The sequence below is a fragment of the Callorhinchus milii genome, unplaced genomic scaffold (genome assembly GCF_018977255.1).
Source record: "Callorhinchus milii isolate IMCB2004 unplaced genomic scaffold, IMCB_Cmil_1.0 Scaffold7, whole genome shotgun sequence".
In the NCBI taxonomy this organism is placed as follows: domain Eukaryota; kingdom Metazoa; phylum Chordata; class Chondrichthyes; order Chimaeriformes; family Callorhinchidae; genus Callorhinchus; species Callorhinchus milii.
The window spans coordinates 26,953,287-26,977,365 of record NW_024704748.1 but is presented as its reverse complement, the minus strand read 5'-3'; the positions used below and the strand labels follow the sequence as shown (position 1 = coordinate 26,977,365).

Genomic DNA, 24,079 nt, shown 5'->3' with positions numbered 1-24,079 from the left:
CAGCGCCTCATCATGTCTTCGAGACGGCTCAAAGCGCTTCACAGGATACACTGTAAAGTGTAGTGACTGTGTATTTTGTGGTCGAAACGCAGCAGCCAATTGTGCACAAGATAAACAAAGGCTCCCTGGAGAGGCGGTGGGTGTGTAATGAAAATGTCCATCCAAACTCAGGCCAACTTTCACTCGGAGTCAGATCTCCCTTTGCCTCAGTACACGGCACGCCCGACTCACAGTGAAAAGGGCGGCTGATGACCCCTTTATGTTTCGAGCACCTGCGAACATCTGACCTAGTGTGAGTATCGCTGAGACGTCTAGACGTTCACAGGTGCGCGAGGCAGCCAGATGTTCGGGGGAGTGTGAGACGTCCAGACGTTCCCGGGCATGCAAGGTGTGGTTAGAAATTTATTCTGGTGAATCGATGCTACCCATAAAAACGGAAGCAGGACTGGGATAAAGGCCAGGAGCCAAATCTAGAGGCAGAATCAAGCCACTAGATCAGCTCCAGTTTGATACCAATATCTCCATGTATATCTCCAGAAGCTCAATGTAAAAGTGTCTTTAAACACTTTGTGGGTGGCGAGGTGCCAGAGTTTCTTGGCGGGGAGTGGTGGCTGGAAGCGTGGCCGCTAATGGTGAAACGGAGGGCACGAGGGACATGCAGGAGGCCGCAGCCAGTTGAGCGGAGGCAGCGGGTTGTGGGGTAAGCAGGTCGGAGAGGTAGGGAGGTGCCAGGGTATGAAGGGATCACCTGCTATTGCCAGGGGGTAGAAGGTGAAGGCAGTCGGTAGATCTGGTGCCTGTGGTTTTTCTGCTGCGCTCTGTGATTTTGGATGATAGCTTGTGCTGCATTGTCATATAATCTGCAAGGAAAACAAAAGCATGTTTGGCCGAGCGGCCAGATTCCTGTGCTGCAGTTCCTAGCAGAGTCCCGCTCTTTGCAACAATATCATCTGGTTCTCTGGCATTGACATCTGCAGTTACTGGAATTCCTGTGTGTGCTGCCAAGTCCACGTCGCTTTCCTTCCAAACATCGTGATGTTGCAATCTCTTTGGTTCAGTGGATAGCTTATGACACGGATGGTTTCCTATCACTTCGGGAAAAGCCTTGTTAATTGCAAACAGGTCAACGAGACAAAGACTACGTTCTCTGAATCCAGAAGCTGTTTTATTTCTGGTCATTTGTGCGCTTTGATGTGACACTGGGTCAGGTTTCAGGTGAGGTTGTCTTTGACGAGACTGTAGTGTGATCTCTCTCTCTCTCTCTTGCTTTCTTTCTCGCTCTGTCTCTCCATCTCGCTATCTCTCTCGTCATCTCAGTCTCACACACTCTTTCTCTCAGTCTCTCTCCCTCACACTGAATCCATGACTTTGTGGGACGCATATTGGGCACAATTGGCTGCCGCGTTTCGCCCAGAAAATACACAGTTACTACACTTTGCAGTATATTCTGTGAAGCGTTTTGACAATCCACATGTGCAGATTCCAGCTGGATAAATAAATGTCTTTTTTTATATAAAACAGGACACTTCCATCTAATAAAGTGTCCTCTCGGGTTTGTAAATGAAGGCTATAATGTGTAATATAATATATTATGGTTACTTGTAACAACAACCAAAAAAATGCCCTTTAAGTTGCCAATAAACTCCCCAGATTGGTAACGCCGTCTCTATAAATCAAAAGTCCATCCACCTCTCAATCCATTTTGAAACCAAGTTGAGTCCCCATTGTATGTGCCTGGGATAAAAGCTGGAAAAAACAACAAAATCCCAACCTGATTAACCTGGAAACAGCCGATGGAATGTGTGGCTTGGATTCTAATACATTTCCCGTACTCTTAAAGGTTCATGTTTTGAAAGTGGACGTGTAATCGCTTGGTTCTATCAAGCTCATTCGTACAGGCCTGGTCTTGTACCATTTGAGACCAGATACAATCAAATCAGGTTAAAGTTGAAGATGGCCTTGTTTGCAGAATCGTTAACCATTTAACTGGAGGAATGTTGGCCAGATGAGCCCAAAAACCTTCTCCATCCAAACCAAGCTTGTGATCTTGCCCGAGACTGGGTGGGACCGGTTGCAGAAGCCCCTCCACAATCTGGGTTTCTCCGCACGGCGGCCTGTGGGGGCGGCCCCTTCTGTTGCTGGAATGACCTCAAGCAGAGCGTTGGGTACTTGGACACCTCCTCTACCTTACCATCTCCACTGGGGCTGAAAGGCTGGAGTTGATCTGGGGTGGTTGGGAAGGAGGGTGATGGTGGTTCTGGTGATGTCGTCATATTGGGTACATGACAACCATCGTACAAAGAAACTCACTGACGTGAAACGAATGCTCCTCAGCGAACAATAGTGTAACTGCCACCTCCCTCCCGGAAGAAGCACTTTGTGACGTAAACACTGCTGTGCGCAATTGGCTGCCGCGTTTCGCCCACAAAATACACAGTCACTCCACTTTACAGTATATTCTGGGAAGCGTTTTGAGACGTTTGGAAGACGTGAAAAGGCGCTGTATCAAATGCAAGGATTATTATTGTTGCTATGATTATTATTATTATTATTGTCCCCACACAATCACGAGGATCTGACCCCAGCCCATCTATCCCCATTACTATCGGGGAAAGTGAGCAGTAAAAAAGGAATCAGAAGCACCTTTTCCACTGCTGCCAGTCGCACTCTTAGTTGCCAAAGAATCCAACATTTAATGGTTTCGATGTAACTTCACAACTGGATTTGCATGAGATGATTTCCAAATGTTGATCCAATTTGAACTGATTCTAAATTGAAGGCTTTTGGCTTCAGATCCTGGAAGAATCCAATCCTTTGGTGCGGAACCGATTGACAATAAATGTCTGTCTGCAATTTACATCCCTGAAAGAATCCATTTGATGCCTAAAATGTTTTGAAACTGGTTAAATGGGACTCTAGAGATTTAGATTAGGAGCTTCAAACTAAAATATTTCAGCTCCCAGAAACTCTGGATTGAAGCAATAATATAATAGTCCTTGCATTTGATGAAGTGCATTATCACTTCATCATTGAAAGTCACAGTGTAAAGTGTAGTGACTGAGTCATTTGTATGATAACATGGCAGCCAATTTACAACATCAATGTTTGACAACCAGCCAGGAAATGAAAGACAGTAGATTTATTATTGATTCAGTCCATCAGAAGAAATTATAATAATAATAATAATAATAATCCTTGCATTTGATATAGCGCTTTTCACGTCGGGAGGACGTCCCAAAGCGCTTCACAGAACACACTGTAAAGTGAATTGACTGTATATTTGTGGGCGAACGCGGCAGCCAATTGCGCACAGCAATGTCCTACAAACAGTCGTAGATTGAAAATGACCAATTTATTATTGTTTTGGGTTTTGGAGGATTATTATTAGGCTCTGTGTGGAGTAAGGAAACTTGCCCAAGGTTTCGCCCTCTGCCTGGAATTGAACTCAGGTCTCTCACTTGCAAAGCGAGTGCTCTAACCACTGAGCTACAGGACTCCACAATGAGAGCGAGTGGGTGAGAAAGAGAGGACGAGAGCGTGAGAGATGGTGTGCGTGTGTGTGTGTGTACGTGACAGGCTGCGTGTGAGAAATAGAGTGTGTGTGAGAGTGTGAGCGTGTGTGTGAGAGTGTGAGCGTGTGAGAGAGAGTGTGAGCGTGTGAGAGAGAGAGAGAGAGAGAGAGGGAGGGAGGGATAGGAATTGGGGTGTAATGTCTCTCAAACTCCAACGCTGTCACACAGCTTCAGTGCAGTAAATCCGCGCCCACACGTACACACGTCCGCGCCCGTAGTGTCAGATCCAGGCTGTGCTGGGGGGGGTTTGTGGGGCGTGGTGGGGGGGGGGGGAGGGGGGGGAAGAGGAGGGGGGTTGAGGTCAGGGCGCAGTGGGGGGCTTCTCCTGGTGAGAGGTGATGACCTTGCGCTCCACCCCCTGCTCTGTGATGGCTGCCAGGCGGATCACCCCCCCACTCGAGCCATCTCTGTCCATGGCCAGCGCCAGCGCGTTTGCCGTGAAGTTCAGGCACTCCTCCTTGCTCATGCCGGGCTTGTACGAGGAGTCCACAAAGCCGTAGATGTAGATGCTGCCGTAAATTGTAAATTGTAAATTGTAAATTGTAAAGGACTCGGTTGTAAACATTTGCCGTCACTCCAAGCCCTCCGTGATGCCACCCCATGTGAAGGACGCGAGATAAATGCAAGTTGTTGTTGTTGAAGGATTTGGTTTGCGTACATTGGTGAGCGGATAGTGTAGAAAGATCCTTTCACAACTATTTGGGCAGTGCATGTTTTGGAAGACTTCTAATCGACGGGAAATTCATGCGACAAGCTTCAAAGCTAAATTGAGGATGTTTACCAGTTCATAGCAACAGGACTGGGATATGGATCTGAGAGAGTTGGCTGGTGAACATGACTCCAAGGAAACTAACTTGCGTTTGGCAGCGAATGCCTGAGAAAACTTGTAAGTTCAAGAGTCAGAACCATCTAACAATGTGGCCAAATCATGCAAACATTTCAATAAGCCGTCAAATACTTCGATGTCCATTCAGTTCACCAACAACAACATACACATGCGTTTATATAAGGCCCTCCACACGAGGTAGTGTCCTGGAGCGCTTGAAGTCAGCAGCGTAAGACCAAATCGAGGAACAGTGAAGATCCCATACCGACGACAGAGATGAACAGTAGCCTGTGAGGGTGCTCCGTAAATGACCCATTTCTGGAATGAATCAAAACATTCTCATTGACCTGATGGTGGAGGAGAGGGAAGGAGGAGGAAGAGACTTAACTTCCTTAAATATTGTCTGAAAATGCAGTGTTTTAAGTTTTCGCTTGGACAGGATCCTCTGAGGAAGAAGTATTTCATTGTTGATATTGTTTTGAACGCTTGCCAGCCAATGCATTCCGCGCAGCTAATTAATGTTATTGTGCAAAGAACAGCTGTTCATTGTGGAGGACGTGCAGTCAGTGTTTGCACAACTTTGCCCTGAAATAAACACCATTCCTTTCTCAGTATGCATGTTAGGATTAAAATCCGAAATACAGTATGCAAACTGCACATCCCTTCCTCCAAATGGTTTCTCCAAAGGAGTTTGCTTCAGGCATGTGGGAAGGAGGGCTATTCTGCGTACGAATTGCTCAGTGTTGGGGTAATTAAAATAGTTGAAGAGGGTACAAACCCATTTCAGAAGAGTGTTTGCATATGGCACGCAAACCAGTACCCTCAGCCCTCACTGCCGCACCATCAGAGGCCAAGCCTTCAGTTCTTATGCTGCTAACCTCTAAGATGGAGCTTCACAGCCCTGAACCCGTGGCCTTGTGTGCCGCTCCCTTCGTGTTGCTGTAAGTAAAGTTTTGATGTGGGCTTGCTTTCTCGTTCCCATTTACCATCATTTGTATAGCTATGAGGTTCCGTACGAGAGGTTGCTTTACAGAGCTGAAGAGCCTCAGTGTATCCAATATGAGCACCGGTCTGGTAGCTGTCCTTCCCAGTGACCCGAGAGACCGCACAGCCCCATATTATGGCAGAGCAACAGAAATGGCATATAGGTGCAGCCTGACCGCAGCACTGTGCAGCCATAGCATGATTTCAGGAGCTCTGAATGGTTTTGATGATGTAGCCCAGCTTGTCTTGTTTATTGCTGCCTCACATTGTTTGTATTGCTCGCGAGAATAAATTAGCAGCCGAAACTGCTGCCTTCCAAATATTTATATTTATCAATAGAGACTGTTGGCACGATTAGCCAGCCTGGCAATGAGGGGTGAAATGCATGGGGTGTCTGGAGAGCCATATACATGCGTTAAATGCGCTAATTAAAAAAATTCATGTTGGCAAATGTTGAAGGCTGTTTGAAAGCACTCAAAGTGTTTTATTCCCCCCATAAACAACGCCCCCCACCCCCCCCCCCAACTGTCTCTTTTTATTTGAACTTTCTCAGCTTTCACAATCAAATTGTTTGCAAGTCTTGCGACTTCAACCTCTTCTGATGTTGCTGAAGTCTGACTTAGCACATTGAAAGCAGTTTGCACAGCAGTATCCCACAAACAATCATGGATTGAAGTGACCAATTTATTATTTTTTTTGAAGGAATTATTACGAGTAAGGAAACTTGCCTAATGCTTTGAACCCAGATCCTCTCGCTTGCGAGTCCAGATCACCATGCACAGTGGATCCACAAATATATCCACTGAGCTCTGACCATAAGCCTCTGACTGCCGGTGTCATTATTAATGATGGCCAGAATTTCACAGCCATTAAGCTGTACAGTATTAGAGTAAACTTTAGAGCTGTAGGTAACGGCAGGTGTACATGTGCAGAGAGGCGGCTTAATGCATAGTAATTCCCTGCTGCACTCTCCAATCTCCCTGAAGCAGCTTGTTAGCTTTGCAGGTGTTTGTGTTTAAAAGCTCTAAGATGTACAATGTATGAAGAGCAGATGCTAAGGTAGATTGGCTTCCCTGCTGCGCTTTCAAACTCAGTAGTGACTTACTTTCTTCATATATATATTTATTATAAAACCCCAGCAATGGCTGTTGGCTGGACAGTGTCCCTGGAGTCTAGTTGCAGATTGGAGACAGAGGCAGTGTGAATATTCCTAAACGTTGCTCCAAGCCTGTGTGGTTGAAGAGGAAGTACATAAAAAGGTAGGGGGAAAAGAGCAGGGATTATAATAATAATCCTTGCGTTTGATATAGCACCTTATCTCGTCTTCAAGACGTCTCAAAGCGCTTCACAGGATATAATGTAAAATTAATTGACTCTATATTTTGTGGGCGATTGCGCACAGCAGCGTCCCACAAACAATAGTGGATTGAGTGATCAAATTATTATTATTATTTTTTTTAAATGCAAGGATTATTATTATTATAAACGTCAGTTACATTCCATGAGCCTTCTCACTTCAACATTCAGAATCTTCATCATCATTACAAAATTATTTCCCCATCCTAACCACCGTAATTCATAACAAAGTGGTTCCCAATAAAGCTTAGGCTGTGCCATAGACTGTATCAAACAGTGTGACCCAGAGCTAAGGGTAGGAGAGCACCAGAGTGTGACCTTCTTCACAATAGTCATCCTTGTGGTCCCACTTCAGAAATTAAATACTTAACTTCTGGCGTCATGGGGTTAAGACACTGCCATTTCCTGTGGTGGTCACTGTGAGTAACTGGGATATCTGTCACTTCATTCTATCAATCAGTCGTGTAATTGAAAACTAATGTTTCTGGGCAGGGTGTCTGATTATTTGTGAAGTGCAGAGCTGAGACTAACCGTGGTTGAACATTTTATTATGTGGTAAGCATATTGGTTTTTTCTTATGTTGGAAGACAGAACTGTGCAAAATTGGGAAGAACGGTCCTGGACTATGTGCCACACCACTGAGCTCAAGTGCTCATAACTTTATAAGGAGTCCTGCAGCTTAGTGGTTAGAGCACTCGCGTCACAAGGGAAAGGACCCGGGACGCTGCTGTGCACAATTGGCTGCTGCATTTCACCCACAAAATATACAGTCACTACACTTTACAGTATGTTCTGTGAAGCGCTTTGAGACGTCTCGAAGACATGATAAGGAGCTATATCAAATATATTATTATAGGTTCCATTGAACAATTAGTAAGAGACAAGTGTTGGATTGCAGCTGGACTATTGTTGGTGCAGATGGTTTGATTTAGAGTAGATTAGTATTCAGAAATTAGGTAAAAAAAATGTGTATTAGAGACTTGGGTTCAAAAGATGTAAAGGGCATTTCGCATATCCTTTCCTCTGTAGAAATCAAGTGGGAATTTTCAGGGGTTTGAGAGGGCAAGTGAACAAAAGATGGATTTTATTAGGCGGAGAAAGAGGATTTTGATGTGACCCATCGACAGATCTGAGTAGGCTGCTTTGATAGTTTCATCAACACTGCTTCCATTCATCGGGGGGGTCGGCATTCAGACCCAATAAATCTGAACTTTCCCCTAACTCTGGTGGAAAAGGATGGAAGAAGATTGCTGTGTTGTTTCAACGAAACCATTTTGTTGTTGCAGATCGACAAAACGAGTCTGCTTTTGTGGTAAAATCGCATCTCCCAACACATCAGGTTGGTGAAGCACAAAAGTGCTTTAAAAGCTCACAGTAGATAAAGTCCATGTTCAGTGTTAGAATCGTATTCCAGTTATTTCCCAGTGGATAACCCGGGAGTGATGCTTGACTGTTCACTGCAATATTGAACAGTAACCACTATAATAACCTCATTGTTTGGACTCTTTTTGGTGGATGTTATCTGGCAGGGAACAAAGAATCCCTTTGCCTCGAAAATTGCCACTAATTTACATTTCCATATTTTAAACTCAAAATAGCCTTTGCCAATATTATGAAACAAGCCATGTGGGAAGGCTCATGAATCCTTTATTTTCCTCAAACAAAAGCTTCACTTCATCTCCTTAAACGGTGAAGTTTATTGCTCTGTGTCAGTCGCTAGATGTAAGCACAAGTGAGACTGTGGCTGTCAAGGGCCGAGTGGATTTGCACCTGTAATGCTGAGGACTCGGGAGTCAGTAATCATTGGTCAATTAATAATTTACGTTGAGCAGTGGAAGGAGCTGCATTGATTTTCTCAATAGCCTCTTCTCATTACACCCCAAGCACAACGAATATCCTACAAACCAACAGTGAGGTCTCGTAACTTAGTGGTTAGAGCACTCGCCTCCCAAGCGAGAGGAACCGGGTTCGATTCAGATTTTTTCTGTTCAAGACACCATCAAATCAAACTAGAAACACTATTTCTGTAAGAGCGGGGTTAAAAGATGTTCAACAGGATGGATGGCAATTATTTGTTCATTTCATGGTACAGAAAGTCATTGAAGCGCAATTACTAGGTCGTGTAAGGTCACAGAGTATGGGAATGATGTGATCATTATCAGAATTCTATCTCCATTTTGAACAGAATTGTTGTTTGTTTAGAGATTTAATATTTAATGTTTATGTATAACACCCTCTGGCAAGCCAAGTTGCATGTGATTACTGAAGTGGTCTTGTTAGAAGCCAAACATTATACAGTGCGTACAGTGGACTCAATTATAGAGGCAATCCAGCTTTGTCTTGTGCTGATGACAACTTTCATTTAAGTTGCCTGACCCCCTATCTGAACTGCAATTTTGTGCTGCAGAGAAGCTTAACTTGTAAATAACAAAATGAATGATTGATAATAATAATCCTTGCATTTGATATAGCGCCTTATTAGGTCTTTGAGCCGTCCCAAAGTATAGTGACTGTATATTTTGTGTGGGTGAAACATGGCAGACAATTGTGTATAGCACTGTCCCACAAACATTTGTGGATTGAGTGACCAATTTATTATTATTTTTTGAAGGATTATTACCCCCTTTTTTTTGCTGTTCAGGTTTGTTCACAAACTACTGATTGGACCCTTTCCCCACCTGCCACATTGTCATTTGGGACCTTGGAATTGGCGACAGCAATCCAGGTTGCATCCCTACGTGAGGGACACTGTGTAAATGCAGGTTGTTGTTTTTGTCAACCTCACTTAACAGAAGCTTTGGTGACAATCTGTTAAGAAGGCAGGAGCAGAGATTCCCATTTCCTGCAATATCCTTTCACGTTGGATTGGAAGTAGAGTATCAACAAGTTGATTATTGCATCGCCCTCACATCTCGGAGCGTTTAAAGTACAAAGTAGGAGACTTTCTGCCAAGACGGGTTTGCGAGAAACCGATTCCCCAATGGATCCCAATAATATTTCTTGCTCGAGAAGGAAGCCTCACTCTGTGGCCCATCTGGGGAATGAAACGCCCTCTCACATCTGGGCCACAGTTAGGAATGCTGATGTTTGCCAGTGTTTGACCGCAGATGCATTGGGCCTTACCACAGTGTAATTCAGCACGTCATTTTTTCAGCTGACAAACACATACTTGTATATGTTTTAAGGTTCTCAAAGTGCAACCAGTTTGTGTAAAGATGTGTTGTACTACTTGTAAAGTGCAACAGTACATGTACCCCCACTGATCATCTCCCATCCGAACGGACTCCCACTCCACTCTGTAATACAGTGAAACTCGCTAAGTCAAACTTATCACATCATCAATTCATCTCAAAGCGCTTCACAACAGTTACTGTAAAGTGTAGGGACTGTCTATTTGTAGGCCAATGAGGAAGACAATTTGCAGACAGCAGGTGTCCCACAAGCAGCTATAAAGTGAATGACCAGTTTTTATCTGGGGGATAGTTGGCCAACACGCCAGGAGAAACACTTTCCTCTTTTCAAATGGTGTCACAGGATCTTTAGCTTCTACCTGAACAGGCAGATGGGACCTCAGTTTAACGTCTCATCCAAAAGTACGGCACTTCTGACAATGTATTGCTCCCCCAGGACTGTACTGGAGTTCAAAGTTTGAGCTGTAGGTTCAAGGTCTCAGCATGGGGCTTGAACCCTTAACTGTACGGGGGAAGCGGGGAAGACTTTGTGACATTCGACTTGAAAGCCTCTCTTGCCAATGAAAAAGATTATTTTATTAATTGTTAATTTTTCCATAAAGACATTATATTGCACATTATACACCGAGCAACACAGTAGATATTCAAGGCAAAGCAGCAAAGTACTGCAAATGCTGGAAATTTGGTATAAAAACAGAAGTGGCCGGGAACCCTCAGCAGGTCAGGCAGCATCTATGGAGAGAGGAAATTAGCTAAGGTTTCAGTTCTATGACCTTTCCTCAGAACTGATGATTTTTGGGGCATATTACCATGGCACACTTTGTATCGGAATGCGAACATATTTCCTTTGCACCAATGATTCAGTCAAATGTTTGGTTCTGTTAAGACACTATCGGAACATCATCAGGAACTCCTAAGCCATACAAGTCCTGTTATGGTTTACTTTTTATCAATGTCAATTTTTTCTCCATACTTACCGGCGCACACTAGTTGGACCAAAAGGCCTGTTTCCGTGCCATAACACTCTATGGAATTGTATAAACTTTGCTCATTGTTTCTGTTTCCTTTCAGCACTGGATCAGCTGCTTGCAGAGCTTGAGATCTTCTTGAAGTTATTGGATAACGAGAGCCTCAGCCTCACTGCCTTAGCCAAGAAATGCGTCTTATCAGACCTGCTTCACAATGTCATCAGTTCTTCTGGTGAGTATTCATATCTCATTCCATGTCTTCGGATCACAACTAAGGATATTCTGTGGCTGTGTCTTGTTTAGTATCCATTGAATTCTCTCAAGTTGGAAGTGGCCAGATTTATCTTCATTAGATCTTTGGTTGAATAAGCAAAGTCATCACACCGGTGATGGAATTCTCAGCTTGGTTTGGATATCCTTAAAACACGGTGATGAGTTTCCGTGTGTGCCAGACACCCGGCTGACCACAAAAAAAACTATACAGTATATCCTGTGAATCGCTTTGAGACATCCACCTGACGTGAAAGGCGCTGTATCAATGGATTATTATTATTAAATACACTCTGAATACGCACAGGATATCATTTGCAAGCTATTCAGTGCATCGTAAGTTGAGGATTTTGAACTTAACTGGGATAGCTTCACATTTGTGGGAAACATTTTTAAGGAGAGGAAATAAACGTTGAAAAGGAATGAAGTGCATCTGTGGTACAGACAAACAGCTAAGTCAGTAGGGTAGGGACGTGCTCCAAATAAGCCACAAAAGATCAGCTGTAGCAAGAAAGTCAGATAAAAGAAACATTGATAGGGTAGAGGTGGGAAGAAATGACATTCCTTATAAGTAAGTGAGTTGCTTTGTAACTTTAACCCTAAACTTAGCTCTTTAGGGCTGTATAGGAAGTTCCCGCAGGCTACAACAACAACAACAACTTGCATGTATGTAGTGTTCCTCACTCAGGGTAGCGTCCCAGAGTGTTGGAATGGTTTGCTTGAGGCTGGATGGTGTGTGGGAATTTCCAGCCCTGAGGCGTACACAATAACAGTTTCAGTTTTGTTATGTATGTGTGTATTTTCTGTCAAAACCCAACAGTGGAATTTCTAAAATTAGGATCTGCGAACTGTAAACTAATTTGAGCTGGGCCTCTATTCTTCATACAGCTCTTGAAACCCACAATGGAAACTGCCTCTACTACCTTACTTGGCTAGGAATTCCACATCCCATTAATTCCCAAATTTGGCCTCTAGTCCCTGACTCCCCAACCAGTGGAAACACCAATTAGTCCAATTTTCAGCTGGCGTTAAATGTTATATTGTTGCGTAATTCCATCATTGGAAGGAAAATCTGAACCTGTTTACTTATGTCATTAAGTTTCAGCTGGGGAGGAAGAGTACATCTACATGAACAAGGTTCAACTTGAGGAGACATCTTTGTCAGAGAAGAAAACACCAGAGAAAGGTGAGGAGATCCTGTTCATTTAAGGTGCTATATCAAACGCAAGGATCATTATTATTGCTATGAGTGGGTTTGCACGTCTCTCTGGCTTGCTACTTGCGGTTCGAAGATTATCATTTTCTTCATCAAGCTATTTCATTCAGGAATCAATCTCCTCGGGCTCTGCTGGCAAAGCTTTTGATGGTAATTATTTAATAATAATGATAATAATCCTTGCATCTTGATACAGCGCCTTATCATGTTGTTGAGACGTCTCATAGCACTTCACGGGATATAGCGTAAAGTGAATTGACTGTGTATTTAATGGGTAAAACACGGCAGCCAATTGCGCACAGCAGCGTCCCACAACCAGTCGTGGACTGAGTAACCAAATGTTTCTGTTGTTGTTGAAAAGATAGAATAATAAAAGCGCAAGTGAGACTGGGGACGGTGAGTGGAACTAGAGAACCAACACAGAATAGGCATGATGGCCTGAACCGCCTACTTAGATGCTGAAACATTGGATGATTGTATGGCGTAGCTCCTCCAGATTCTCCCTATCAACAAAGAGAATCTGCTAAAGGTTTCAATACGTCCAGACCTCTGTCCCGGGGGTGGTTCTCGGATGCGGTCGTGCACATTTGTGGCACGTCACGTCGGTCAAGAGCAAGCTCGATCCAAAAAAATCCACCGTCCATGTTTTACGTTGGACCTCAGCAAGGATAAGTGTGGTCAGTGGGTAATTCTCTTTTCGTTGACAGTAAAAGCCCAGTGTTTGGATTGGCTTTCATCTTCTGTCCCACAAAGCAGATGGTTTGGCACGGATCAGGCAGCGTTCACATATTGTGGCTGAAGTCTCTTCCTTTCTCAGCATCAATAAAACCAGATCAAGCAAGAGCTCCCCATCTGCCCTGTGATTTGTGGGGTTAATCAAATCAATTTGTGGCTGTACGTTTCTGTGTGTATTGGGGGCGAGGTGGGTGGGTGGAGGTGGGGGCGGGAGAAGGCATGGAAATACTGTCCAAGTTAACCATAATTACTCTATCCCATTTCAAAGACCAGGAGAAATTAGGATTCATACAGCTGTTGACAGCAGAAGGGAATCTTCAATTAACTGTTGCGTTAATTGTTGCATCTTAGAGAACGCTGCAGTTTGCACTAGAGGTGAATCGGGCCCACACAATGCTGAGAATTCAGAGCCAGCACAATTTCACCAGTTCAACTGAAAATCCCCATCATTGCAGAACAGACAAAGAACTGCTTCAATACAACCTCTGGCGGTGGTCTTTGTTGACTCTTTCAGTAGTGCTCTTGCCTCTGAATTGCAGGGTTCAAACCCCAACCAGGGGAGCTTGAGCTTCTAAGACCGTAAGAAAGGTTGGAATGAGAAAAGGTCACGTCAACTTTGTTTCTTCAACAGTCTGTGTAAAAGCTGACCCTGTAACAACTGTCAAGAAAGGTGGTAGAGGTCAGGGCACTAGACTCATTTGAAAAGCAGCTTGAGGCAGGGATGGGGAAGAGTAGAGTGGGTGTTCTAGAGAGATGAGAATGGATGGCCTGAAGAGCCTTCTTCATCCAAACCAATCTTGTGATCTTGCGATGGCCAATAATCCTCCCAGATACAATTGATCATTCACTTCATGGCTGTTTGTGCACTTACAACATATACAACATACACCTACAGCAGGGCACAATATAAGTGCAAGTTGTTGTTGATAATCTTCTGATCTTGGGGCAGTGTAGGTAAAGGAAACTGCAGTTTTGTCTAAGACTTTTGCTGTTTTCTCAACGATTTAATCAAAGTCGGTAGAGGAAGCTGGGAGTAAGTTATGCCTTATATGGAACAGGCTCCCTAGCCGGTGGAAACAGAAAATGTTGTTTGTTTCAAGAACAAATGAGATTGATTTCTACTAGAAAATAATATCTGGGGATAGATACAGTATGTAGTTTGGGGCACGACATGTCAAGCGACTGCCAGGATGGTGGAAGGCGAACTCGATGGACCTTGGTCTTTTTTCTCCAGCAAAATCTTATCTTCTTAAATGGGAAATTTTCTATTTATTACCATCAAAATCCGATGCCCTTTGACGAGCACAGCTAATTCTAAAACAGAAGCTGTTTCAATGAATGTGAATCAGCCCTGAATTTAAGACAAGAGTTCCGTTCTGTTCATTATTTTCGATATCCTACGATTTCGTTTCTTTGAATCTTAAGCGTTCACCATCGAAAGAGTAGAGTTCCGTGAACTCTGTCAAGAACTTTAGACGAGTGACCTATTTTGATTCTGGCAGCGCAGGCTGACACGTTTGAGCAGCAGCCCTGCTCTCATTTCCTGAAATTCAGCTTGAACTTGGCAAACATCAAGGCGTTCACAGTCCAAACTGTAAAAGCTGACAGCCGATTGTCATTTTTATCTCGCATACTTAAGCAGCTATAACTAACCCTTTGGTGACACAGAAAGAGCCGATAATCCCACAGAGTAACAGCATTTAAATCAACTTAACATGCCCAGTAAATTATTCTTCAAAACCTTGCATGGTTTTGAGGAGTCCTGTAGCTCAGTGGTTAAAGCCCTCGCCTCGCAGGCGCGAGGACCTGGGGTCCATTTCCGGGCAGAGAGACACGTTGGGCAAGTTTCTTTACTCCACACACTTTTGCTTACCAGCAGTAAGTTGTTACCTGTTAAGTTGTACCTGGTTGTTAGTCGATTGGCACATTGCTTTTTCGGGGGTCATTATCCCTCCAAAAATAATAATAATAAATAAATAATAATTCCGTCACTCAATCCACGACTGTTTGTTGGACACTGCAATTGGCTGCCGTGTTTCTCCCACAAAATACACAGTCAATTCACTTTACACTATGTCTCGATGACGTGATAAGGCGCTATAGCAAATGCAAGTGTTTACTATTATTTATTATTATATTCCTTTATAATCTAACTAGAAAGCCTTTCTTGAGAACATGTTGGTGGCAAGTACGAAATGGTGTATAATGTGCTCAGGATCTACCTATTTGGACTTGTGGCAAGAGAGTTTTGCTCAACTTCTGAAAACTCCAGATCAGTGATTCCTACCGGTATTGAGACAAGAACAGGATAACATCCCTCAGTTATTACATTCCAAGTAGCACTGAACTTCTTTCCTGCATCCGGGATTATAACCCCATTTCCTCAATATTCCTCAATGACATTTCTTCTTATCCTGTCTATGCATTTAAGTGCTGTATTAATGTATTAATCCATTTGGCTACATCCCAGAGTGCAACTGAAGTTTCATTTCAACTACAGGCGATCCATCGCTCTGTGTCTTTCACTTGTCCTCTTTGTTCATTTAAACCAGAGAGATAATTCAGGAACATTATAATAATATCAGGTACTTTGATCTTTGAAATAAGACCTAGCATTTACATTTATGTATCATTTCTAGAACCCATTTCTTCTATTATTGTTGTTGTTGTTGTTAATAATATTAATATTATTATTAACTCTCCTATTATTATTATTAATTGCTGTGTTTCACTCCAAAACACACAGTCAATCCACTTTACAGTATATCCTGTGAAGCGCTTTGAGCCGTCTCAAAAGACATGTAAAGGTACTATATCAAATGCAAGGATTATTATTATTATTATTATTACCTAACATTTTGCCTTCTCTGTCTCTCTTGATTTTATAAGTATTATAACTTCACTCAAGTGTTGCAACCTTCTTATCAACCAGCTGATTAGATTTAAAGAGCGTGTCACGTTGTAAAATTGCTGTGTAAAATTGGAGGCGTATTTCATGTTGCTCTGAATCACTTCTGGAAAGACCTTTGTATTTGACTGTTGGCTTCTTTGTGTGGCGTTGTCTCACCAGGCTTGGACCGCGAAGATATGTCTAACGGAATCGATTTGGGAAAGATCACTCCTGCACCTCAGAAGAGCTTGCCTGAGCTTCCACCTGCAAAACTTGTGAGTTCTAAATCCGTGCTCTTTATAATAGTAATAATAATAATAATAATAATAATAATCCTTGTATTTCGTGTCGCGCCTTATCACGTTGCTGAGACGTCTCAAAGCGCTTCACAGAATATTGTAAAGTGGATTGACTATGAGTGAAACGCGGCAGCCAATTGCGCACAGAGGTGTCCTACAAACAGCCGTGGATTGAGTGACCACATCCTTTAAAAAAAGGATTATTACCCCCGGAAAGCAATCCTCCAATCGACTAATAATAATAATAATCCTTGCATTTGATATAGCGCTTTTCACGTCAGGAGGACGTCCCAAAGCGCTTCACAGAACACACTGTAAAGTGAATTGACTGTATATTTGTGGGCGAACACGGCAGCCAATTGCGCACAGCAATGTCCCACAAACAGTCGTAGATTGAAAATGACCAATTTAATTATTGTTTTTGGTTTTGGAGGGATTATTATTAGGCGTGTGGAGTAAGGAAACTTGCCCAAGGTTTCGCCTTCTGCCTGGAATTGACCTCAGGTCTCTCACTTGCAAAGCGAGTGCTCTAACCACTGAGCTACAGGACTCCACTAACAACCGTGTTCCTACTTACCCCGAGGTGAACAGATCTCTCTATCCTCACTGACTCTTTCTACCAGGAGTATTATTGACCGTATTATCAAAACTCAAAATACAAATGTCTCAACGATGTGATAAGGCACTACATCAATTGCAAGGATTATTATTATTATTGTTAATACATAACCACAAAGTGCCGGCAGGTTTGTGGAAGTTCTTGTCTCCATAGACTGACCAATTGTTTCACACGCACCAGTGATGTGAAACTGGTGAGCATCTACGCTCTGCTTTACATGGAACTTATTTCATTCAAATTCATTTAACTAAACAGTTAATATTGGAAATACAAATACTGTAGTTGAAGCACACTTTTTTTGTCAGTAGAAAGCAGCGTAACTAAACAAAGAAAAAAAGTTCAGGGGAGCTGAAATGATTGGAGAGGACTCAGAAAGGAGCAGAAAGCATTAAATGCCTTGATGGCTCAATGAACAAATCTAGCGTCCAGTGTGGTTCTAAAGTGTAGAAATCTGGAAAAAACGCTGGTTTGATTCCTACTGATCTTAATGGCTTTAACAATCCTGCACTAGAGCCAATGGAAATGAGTCCCAATTGCTACCCTCGTGCATCCCACTGGAAACTACATGGAGAGAGTTCAGCTCAGCTGCGTTACTTCCTCCTCCACCACTAACAAACTCGCCAGCTTTGTGTATGAAGAACAAACACTCGGCCAGCTGGGGCCAGCGGGCCGCCATATCTAGCTACAAGTCACCGTCTTTAAGAGAGAAGGTGGAGCAAATTGTGGGACAGAAGGAACATCTCTGAGGCTTAGGTCTCCCAAGTTATGAAAATGCAGAACTGAATTTATTTTCCTTGGAGAAAAGATTGAAGAAGGACATGATCTCAATCTTTAAAACGCTGAGATGCGTAAGCAATGTGCATCTAAACATAGAAACAGGAGGAGGCCATTCAGCCGCTTGAGCCTGTTCCGCCACTCTATAAGATCATGGCTGCTTTGTACCTCAACTCCAATTACCCGCATTTGCCCCATATCCCTTGATACCCTGCCTAACAAGTATCTATCCACCTCAGTCTTGAAGATGTGAATGGATCCACCATCCACAGCCTTTTGGGGAGAGAGTCCCAGGTTTCCACTGGCCTTTGGGTGAAAAACTGCCTCCTGATTTCACTCCTAAATGGCCTGTCTCTGATTATAAGATAATGCCCTCCTTGTTCTGGATTCCCCCACCAGAGGAAATAGTTTCTCTGTAGCTACCCTATCCAATCCTTTTATTATTTACAAACCTCAATCAGATCACCCCACAACCTTCTAAACTCAAGGGAATGGAGACCAAGTTTATGAACCTGTCCTGTCCTCGTAATGTAACCCTTTAATCCCTGGTATTTGCAGATTCACCAGAATTTATAAACCTCAGTTGTTGATGTTTACAAAGGCAGAGCTCTGACTGAAGGCTTCAGAGTGTATGGAAACCTAATACTGACCCCTCTATATTATACTGGACTGTTTTAAATGATCACGGTTAAATCATTTCAACCCGGAAGACGTAATATATTGAAGCAGTTTCACCAAACATTCTCTGCAGCTTGCTCAATCTAATCCTGGTTTTATTGGAAATGTAAAAATTTCAAGCTAAAAATAGACATTTCGGTCACTGTGCCAACTCTTTCGCCGGGTCCATTATTTGGAGAGACTTGTCCACTGAGACGCAACTGCAGAAGAGCTAATAACCGCAGGACAGATATCTGCATTGCTGGCAGTTCATGAGTTACGTATTAACTGCTGTGCCTGGAGCACCTAAGCAACATTGGAAAAAGGAATTAAAATGTCTCTGTAAATCCTGCCACGTTGGATAACGGTGCTGCGGAGAGATCAGACGGATGAAGTGCAGGTCACGTGTCACATGATACAGACCATATCACCAACTGAAGGAGTTACAGCTGCTGTGAAAGACACTGGCGGAGACTGTGGGAAAATAAGCAGCAGCACTTATCATCTGGAACCAGAGTCTGAATTCCCTCGAATTCACACACATGAAATAGCAAAGCCCCATCGTGGCTCTGTCGACTTGCCTTAACCGCCTGAGTGCTGATTTCTAAACGGAGTAGGACTCCTCCGAATAGGAATTCATAAATTCAGCCTCCTTCGAACATCACAACAATAATCCTTGCATTTGGCACAGCGCCTTATCAGGTCTTCGAGACGTCTCAAAGTGCTTCACAGGATAATAATAATAATAATCCTTGCATTTGATATAGCGCTTTTCACGTTGGGAGGACGTCCCAAAGCGCTTCACAGAACACACTGTAAAGTGAATTGACTGTATATTTGTGGGCGAACGCGGCAGCCAATTGCACACAGCAATGTCCCACAAACAGTCGTAGATTGAAAATGACCAATTTATTATTGTTTGTGGTTTTGGAGGGATTATTATTAGGCTCTGTGTGGAGTAAGGAAACTTGCCCAAGGTTTCGCCCTCTGCCTGGAATTGAACTCAGGTCTCTCACTTGCAAAGTGCTCTAACCACTGAGCTACAGGATACACTGTAAAGTGAATTGAATGTATATTTTGTGGGCGAAACGCAGCAGCCTATTGCGCACAGCAGTGTCCCACAGACAGTCGTGGATTCAGAGACCAAATTATTATTAGTTTTTTTTTAAGGGATTATTATCCCGGAAAAGCGATCCTCCAATCGACTAACAATCGGGTTCCTACTCACTGCTGATAAACAGAGGTGTGTGGAGTAAGGAAACGTGCCCAAGCTTTCACCCTGCCCCGGGAAACGAACCCGGGTCCTCTCGCTCGCGAGGCGAGTGCTCTAACCACTGAGCTGCAGGGCTCCTAAAGTGCATAAAATAGTGGAGTAAGATCAGATAAAAAGTCTCCACAAAATGATGAGCTGACTCGCCTCCATCTGTGCTGCAAATTTCTAAAATATTTGCCTATCAATTTCCCATTGACTTTCTTTGGTGGAGGCATAAAGCACAATAAACTAACCTAATTAGTGTAAATTAATTAAATAGTTTACCCATTAAAGAAGCTCTGGTTGAAATGGGTTTATATTGAGAAAGATGCGAGTAAAAGCCCTGACTTTTATTCAATCATTTGTCATAAGTACTTGGTGGGGGTGGGTGAGGGTGGGGGGGGTTGAGAGGGAAAGGGAAATATTGACACGGAACACACAAACTATTTTATCACAATAATTTTTACTCTAATAATAATAATCCTTGCACCTGATATAGCTTCTTATCATGTCTTCGAGGCGTCTCAAAGCGCTTCACGGGAAGTGTAGTGACTGTATATTTTGTGGGGCTAATGAGCAACTTCCCAACTTTTCAGCCAACGTTGAGTCCTGTGACTTGGAATCTGTTTTACGGTTGGATGTTTAGCTGGGCAGATTGCCACTTACAGTAACATTAACAACTTTCAGAACTTAAATGGCCTTACAGTAACATTAAATGGCTTTTCAAGGGAAGCACATCATTTCGACATATCTTATCTGTGCCGACCGAATCTACAGGCTTTGTTCCAAGTGTATAATTTTAAAGCCCACGGTGTCAAGCCCTGGCTTTTCTTACTTGGGGTCATTACAGATACATGTGGCGATTCGTAGCTTCTCGGACCAATTAAAATGAACATTTTATTGATGGGATAAGTTCAGTGCTTTGGTCCTGCCGTATTTGTGCCAGAGGCTATGGGGTGCTGTACTTGAACTTCTCTCTGGGGTAACTTTTGACATGAATTATTTCATTTTCTGTCTTGATCATTTTAAATTTAGTGGATTTTTTTTGGAATAATAAAAAATACATTATGTGCAGACTGGTTCCTTTCCTTAAAATGGTTGCCAGGACAATTTAAGATGATGAATGAATTAAATGCACCAGATGTAACCTCAACAGCATTACAAATATTGTTTTGCTTCATGAACAATGACTGTCATTTTTTTACATGGTCCTTCATGTAGCATTACACAGATGTTTGCAAATAGCCGCCACGATCAGTGGAGTTCTGTAGTTTAGTGGTTAGAGAACTCGCCTCGTAAGCAAAAGAACCTGGGTTTGATTCCCGGGCGGGACGAAACGTTGGGCAAGTTTTCTTGATCCACACGCCTCTGTTTACCTCGCAGTAAGTAGGAACCTAGTTGTTAGTTGTGGGATCGCTTTTCCGGGTGTAATAATCCCTTCAAAAATTTTTTTTTAATCAATAATAATAATAACAATTTGGTCACTCAATCCACGGCTGTTTGTGGGACACTGCTGTGCGCAATTGGCTGCTGCGTTTTGCCCATAAAATATACAGTCACAACACTTCGCAGTATATTCTGTGACGTCTCGAAGACGTGATAAGGGGGTACATCAAATGCAAGGATTATTATTATCAGCATAAGTATGTATATATATGTCTACACTGTCTCTTCAATGGACCCCCACAAGCAAATTCTTTGCTGTATGGGATGAGTTTTCGTTGACACATCTCTGCAAGACTTGAAAGTTCTTGTTTGTGCACCGTGCAGAATTTTCATGGGAGTTATTTCCTTTTCAGCTGTGTGGCATATTCCCAGGGTTTCAGTGTTTATACTTCACATCTTTTGGCCGTTTTCGCAGGGATTTTCCACTTGCTAAAGTGCTGTCAAAGATCATGGTTTACATCTGTCGCCACATCCATTTCCTCAATAGCTTCGAAGATTAACCCTTCCTCTCGAAAGCGAAATGAAAAAAAATCAGAATGCTTTGGATTTGATATAGTACCTTTCAAGTCTCAGCATTCACTGTCAAGTGGACTGACTTCAATGGCAAGCCATTCAGTTTTAGCTGGTTAGACTCCAGCAGCTTCCCCAACGCAAACTCTGGTGTCCCCCCAAGCCTTGGCTCTTGACAACCTGCGCCTAATACCTTCCGGAATTAGGTAAGCAGGATGTGTCCGCACAGAGAGAGAGAGCGCATCTGATTCCAACAATCTATCTCTGGGAATTTACATGTGTAGGTGGGGATGCGTGGAAATCTCAGCTTGGTTTGGAGACTCTCATGCAACGGTGATGGTCTTCCGAATGTATCAGACACCCGGCTTTACCACAGAAAAACAGTACTGACTGTGCATTATTGAAGTATTATTATTAATGCAGCAGCCCAGTTGCGCAGCTCCACAAACAGCTTTGAAATGAATGACCAATTTGATTTGGGGGGAAACCAGGAAAAGACTCCCTTGTCTTTTCGAACTGTGTTATGGGATCTTTAACATCGACCCGAACAGACAGACGGGATTTGGGTTTAAAGTCTAATCTGAAGGACAGCACCTCCAACAACACAGCACGTTCCCAGGACTACATTGGCGTGTCAGCCATGTCCAGATGTGGATCAGCCTCGCCCCTGGTGTAACAATGCCACAGTGACATGAGAGCCAGTTTTCTTCTGAATTTCACGGGTTTAGAAAACACAAAAGAACTTTTTTTTTTCAGTTCAAAACCCATTGCATGCGTTTGAAGCAGAATATGTTGCAACGCGGAATGAAATATGATTAAACAACCCCAGTCACAAATGCTGACCATGGCTTGCGTTAGCCAGTAAGAAAGATTTATTACAGTTCCCGGCGGGTTGTGTCACCTCTCTGTTATGCTGCTTGGAGCTATTTTATGATGATTTATTTTTCATTCAATTGCCTTATGCTTTATAATAATCATAATCATAATAATAATAACAATCCTTGCATTTGATTTAGCGCCTTATCAGGTCTTCAAGACGTCTCAAAGTGCTTCACAGAATATACTGTAAAGTGAATTGACTGTATATCTTGTGGGCAAAACGTGGCAGCCAATTGCGCACAGCAGCGTCCCACAAACAGTCGTGGATTGAGTGACCAAATTCTTATAATTTTATTACATTTGTTTTTGTTTTGAAGGGCTTATTACCCCCAGAAATGCTGCCGCGTTTCACCCCAAAATATACAGTCAATTTTGCTTTACCGTATATTCTGTGAAGTGCTTTGAGACGTCTTGAAGACGTGATAAGGCTTTATACCAAATACAAGATTATTATTATTACATATAGTACTATTCTTCAGTTAGGAGTTCAGGGATTGAGTATTGGCAGATGATCCAACCATGAGGGCAATCACACGTGATAACCACACTCACGTATGTTGCAACAAGGACTCACTGAATAGTGATCAGGAGAAGGAACCAAGTTGGATTTAATTCCCATTTCTAGCACAGGGGGTGGTGAGTCCAATTGTAACGCTCCTCCTGTTCTCCTGGCTGGGATCAGCTCAGTTAAGACAGACCAGAGATCAAACCACTTTGCTGGCTCACTCCAGAACGAAGTCGATGTGTTTGCCCAGTAAACCAAATGGGGTAGCACCAGGGCACAACGGTTAGCCTCATTTACTGGCCAGAGTGGAATTTCTATGAGATCATGCGGAAAAAGTTTGGAAACCTCTTATTTTCACAAGATCAAGGTTCCCTTGCGATTGAATATTCAACGAGCATTATCTGCACCAAGCTGGATTATTAAAGGCGTTTGATTTCCAGCTGACTCCTCCGAGAAGCGCTGTAGTGTGCCAGAACTTGGTCCCTTGGTAGTTCTCACCAGCACAGTCACCTCCTGGCTGTAACACTAACAAGGTGCCCTCTGCAAAGAAAAACATCTGTCAGACAAAGCAGTTTACTTCTTAACCGGGGACATGTCCGCCCAGGCAAGAAAAAAAAGCGCATGTTTTAGGATCTCAAGCTATATTAGGGTATGATTCAGGAAACCACAAGTCAGACACTTAATAAGGCATTTAATTGAATCCATGTGACCCACTTAAATGGGGCTCATTCGAAGAAAACCCCTTTGAGCTACCTTATTTGCCCTCTTGAGATAACATCTGTAGCTAGAACGTGGGCACGATGGGTGATAATAGGTTCTTTATTACTCTTGGTTTCGCAGAACAGAGTATTCTAGTTTTAGCAGAATATGGTTTGTGCAGAGATTCCTTAATGGAAAACACATTCGTAAACTCCCAACATGCAAAGGAAATGCAGCTCTCCAAAGGATTTTAATGCCAAAAACATTAGGCTCCCATTCTGTTTCAGATGCTCAGTGCGTTGGGAAAATAATAATTTTCATTTCATCTTTAATCATTTTCAACTGGAACTAGGAAGCAACTTCTTGCTGCGGTTTAAATGGAAATGAACACATTGGCCGAAAATAGTATAGATAACTTGTGCATCGTGGCA

The 24,079-nt window shown here is 42.9% G+C and overlaps 1 protein-coding gene across 3 annotated transcripts in view; it reads left to right on the top strand.

The window, feature by feature from the left end:
• Positions 1–24,079, top strand: part of afap1l2 (actin filament associated protein 1-like 2) — a 69,690-nt gene that overhangs the window by 27,207 nt on the left and 18,404 nt on the right. For all 3 annotated transcript variants that reach the window (XM_042337019.1, XM_042337020.1, XM_042337018.1), the window contains exons 2-4: positions 11,001–11,129; positions 12,267–12,353; positions 16,189–16,283. In XM_042337019.1, coding sequence (XP_042192953.1) covers positions 11,001–11,129; positions 12,267–12,353; positions 16,189–16,283 — 311 coding nt within the window. The remainder of the gene's footprint in view (positions 1–11,000; positions 11,130–12,266; positions 12,354–16,188; positions 16,284–24,079) is intronic.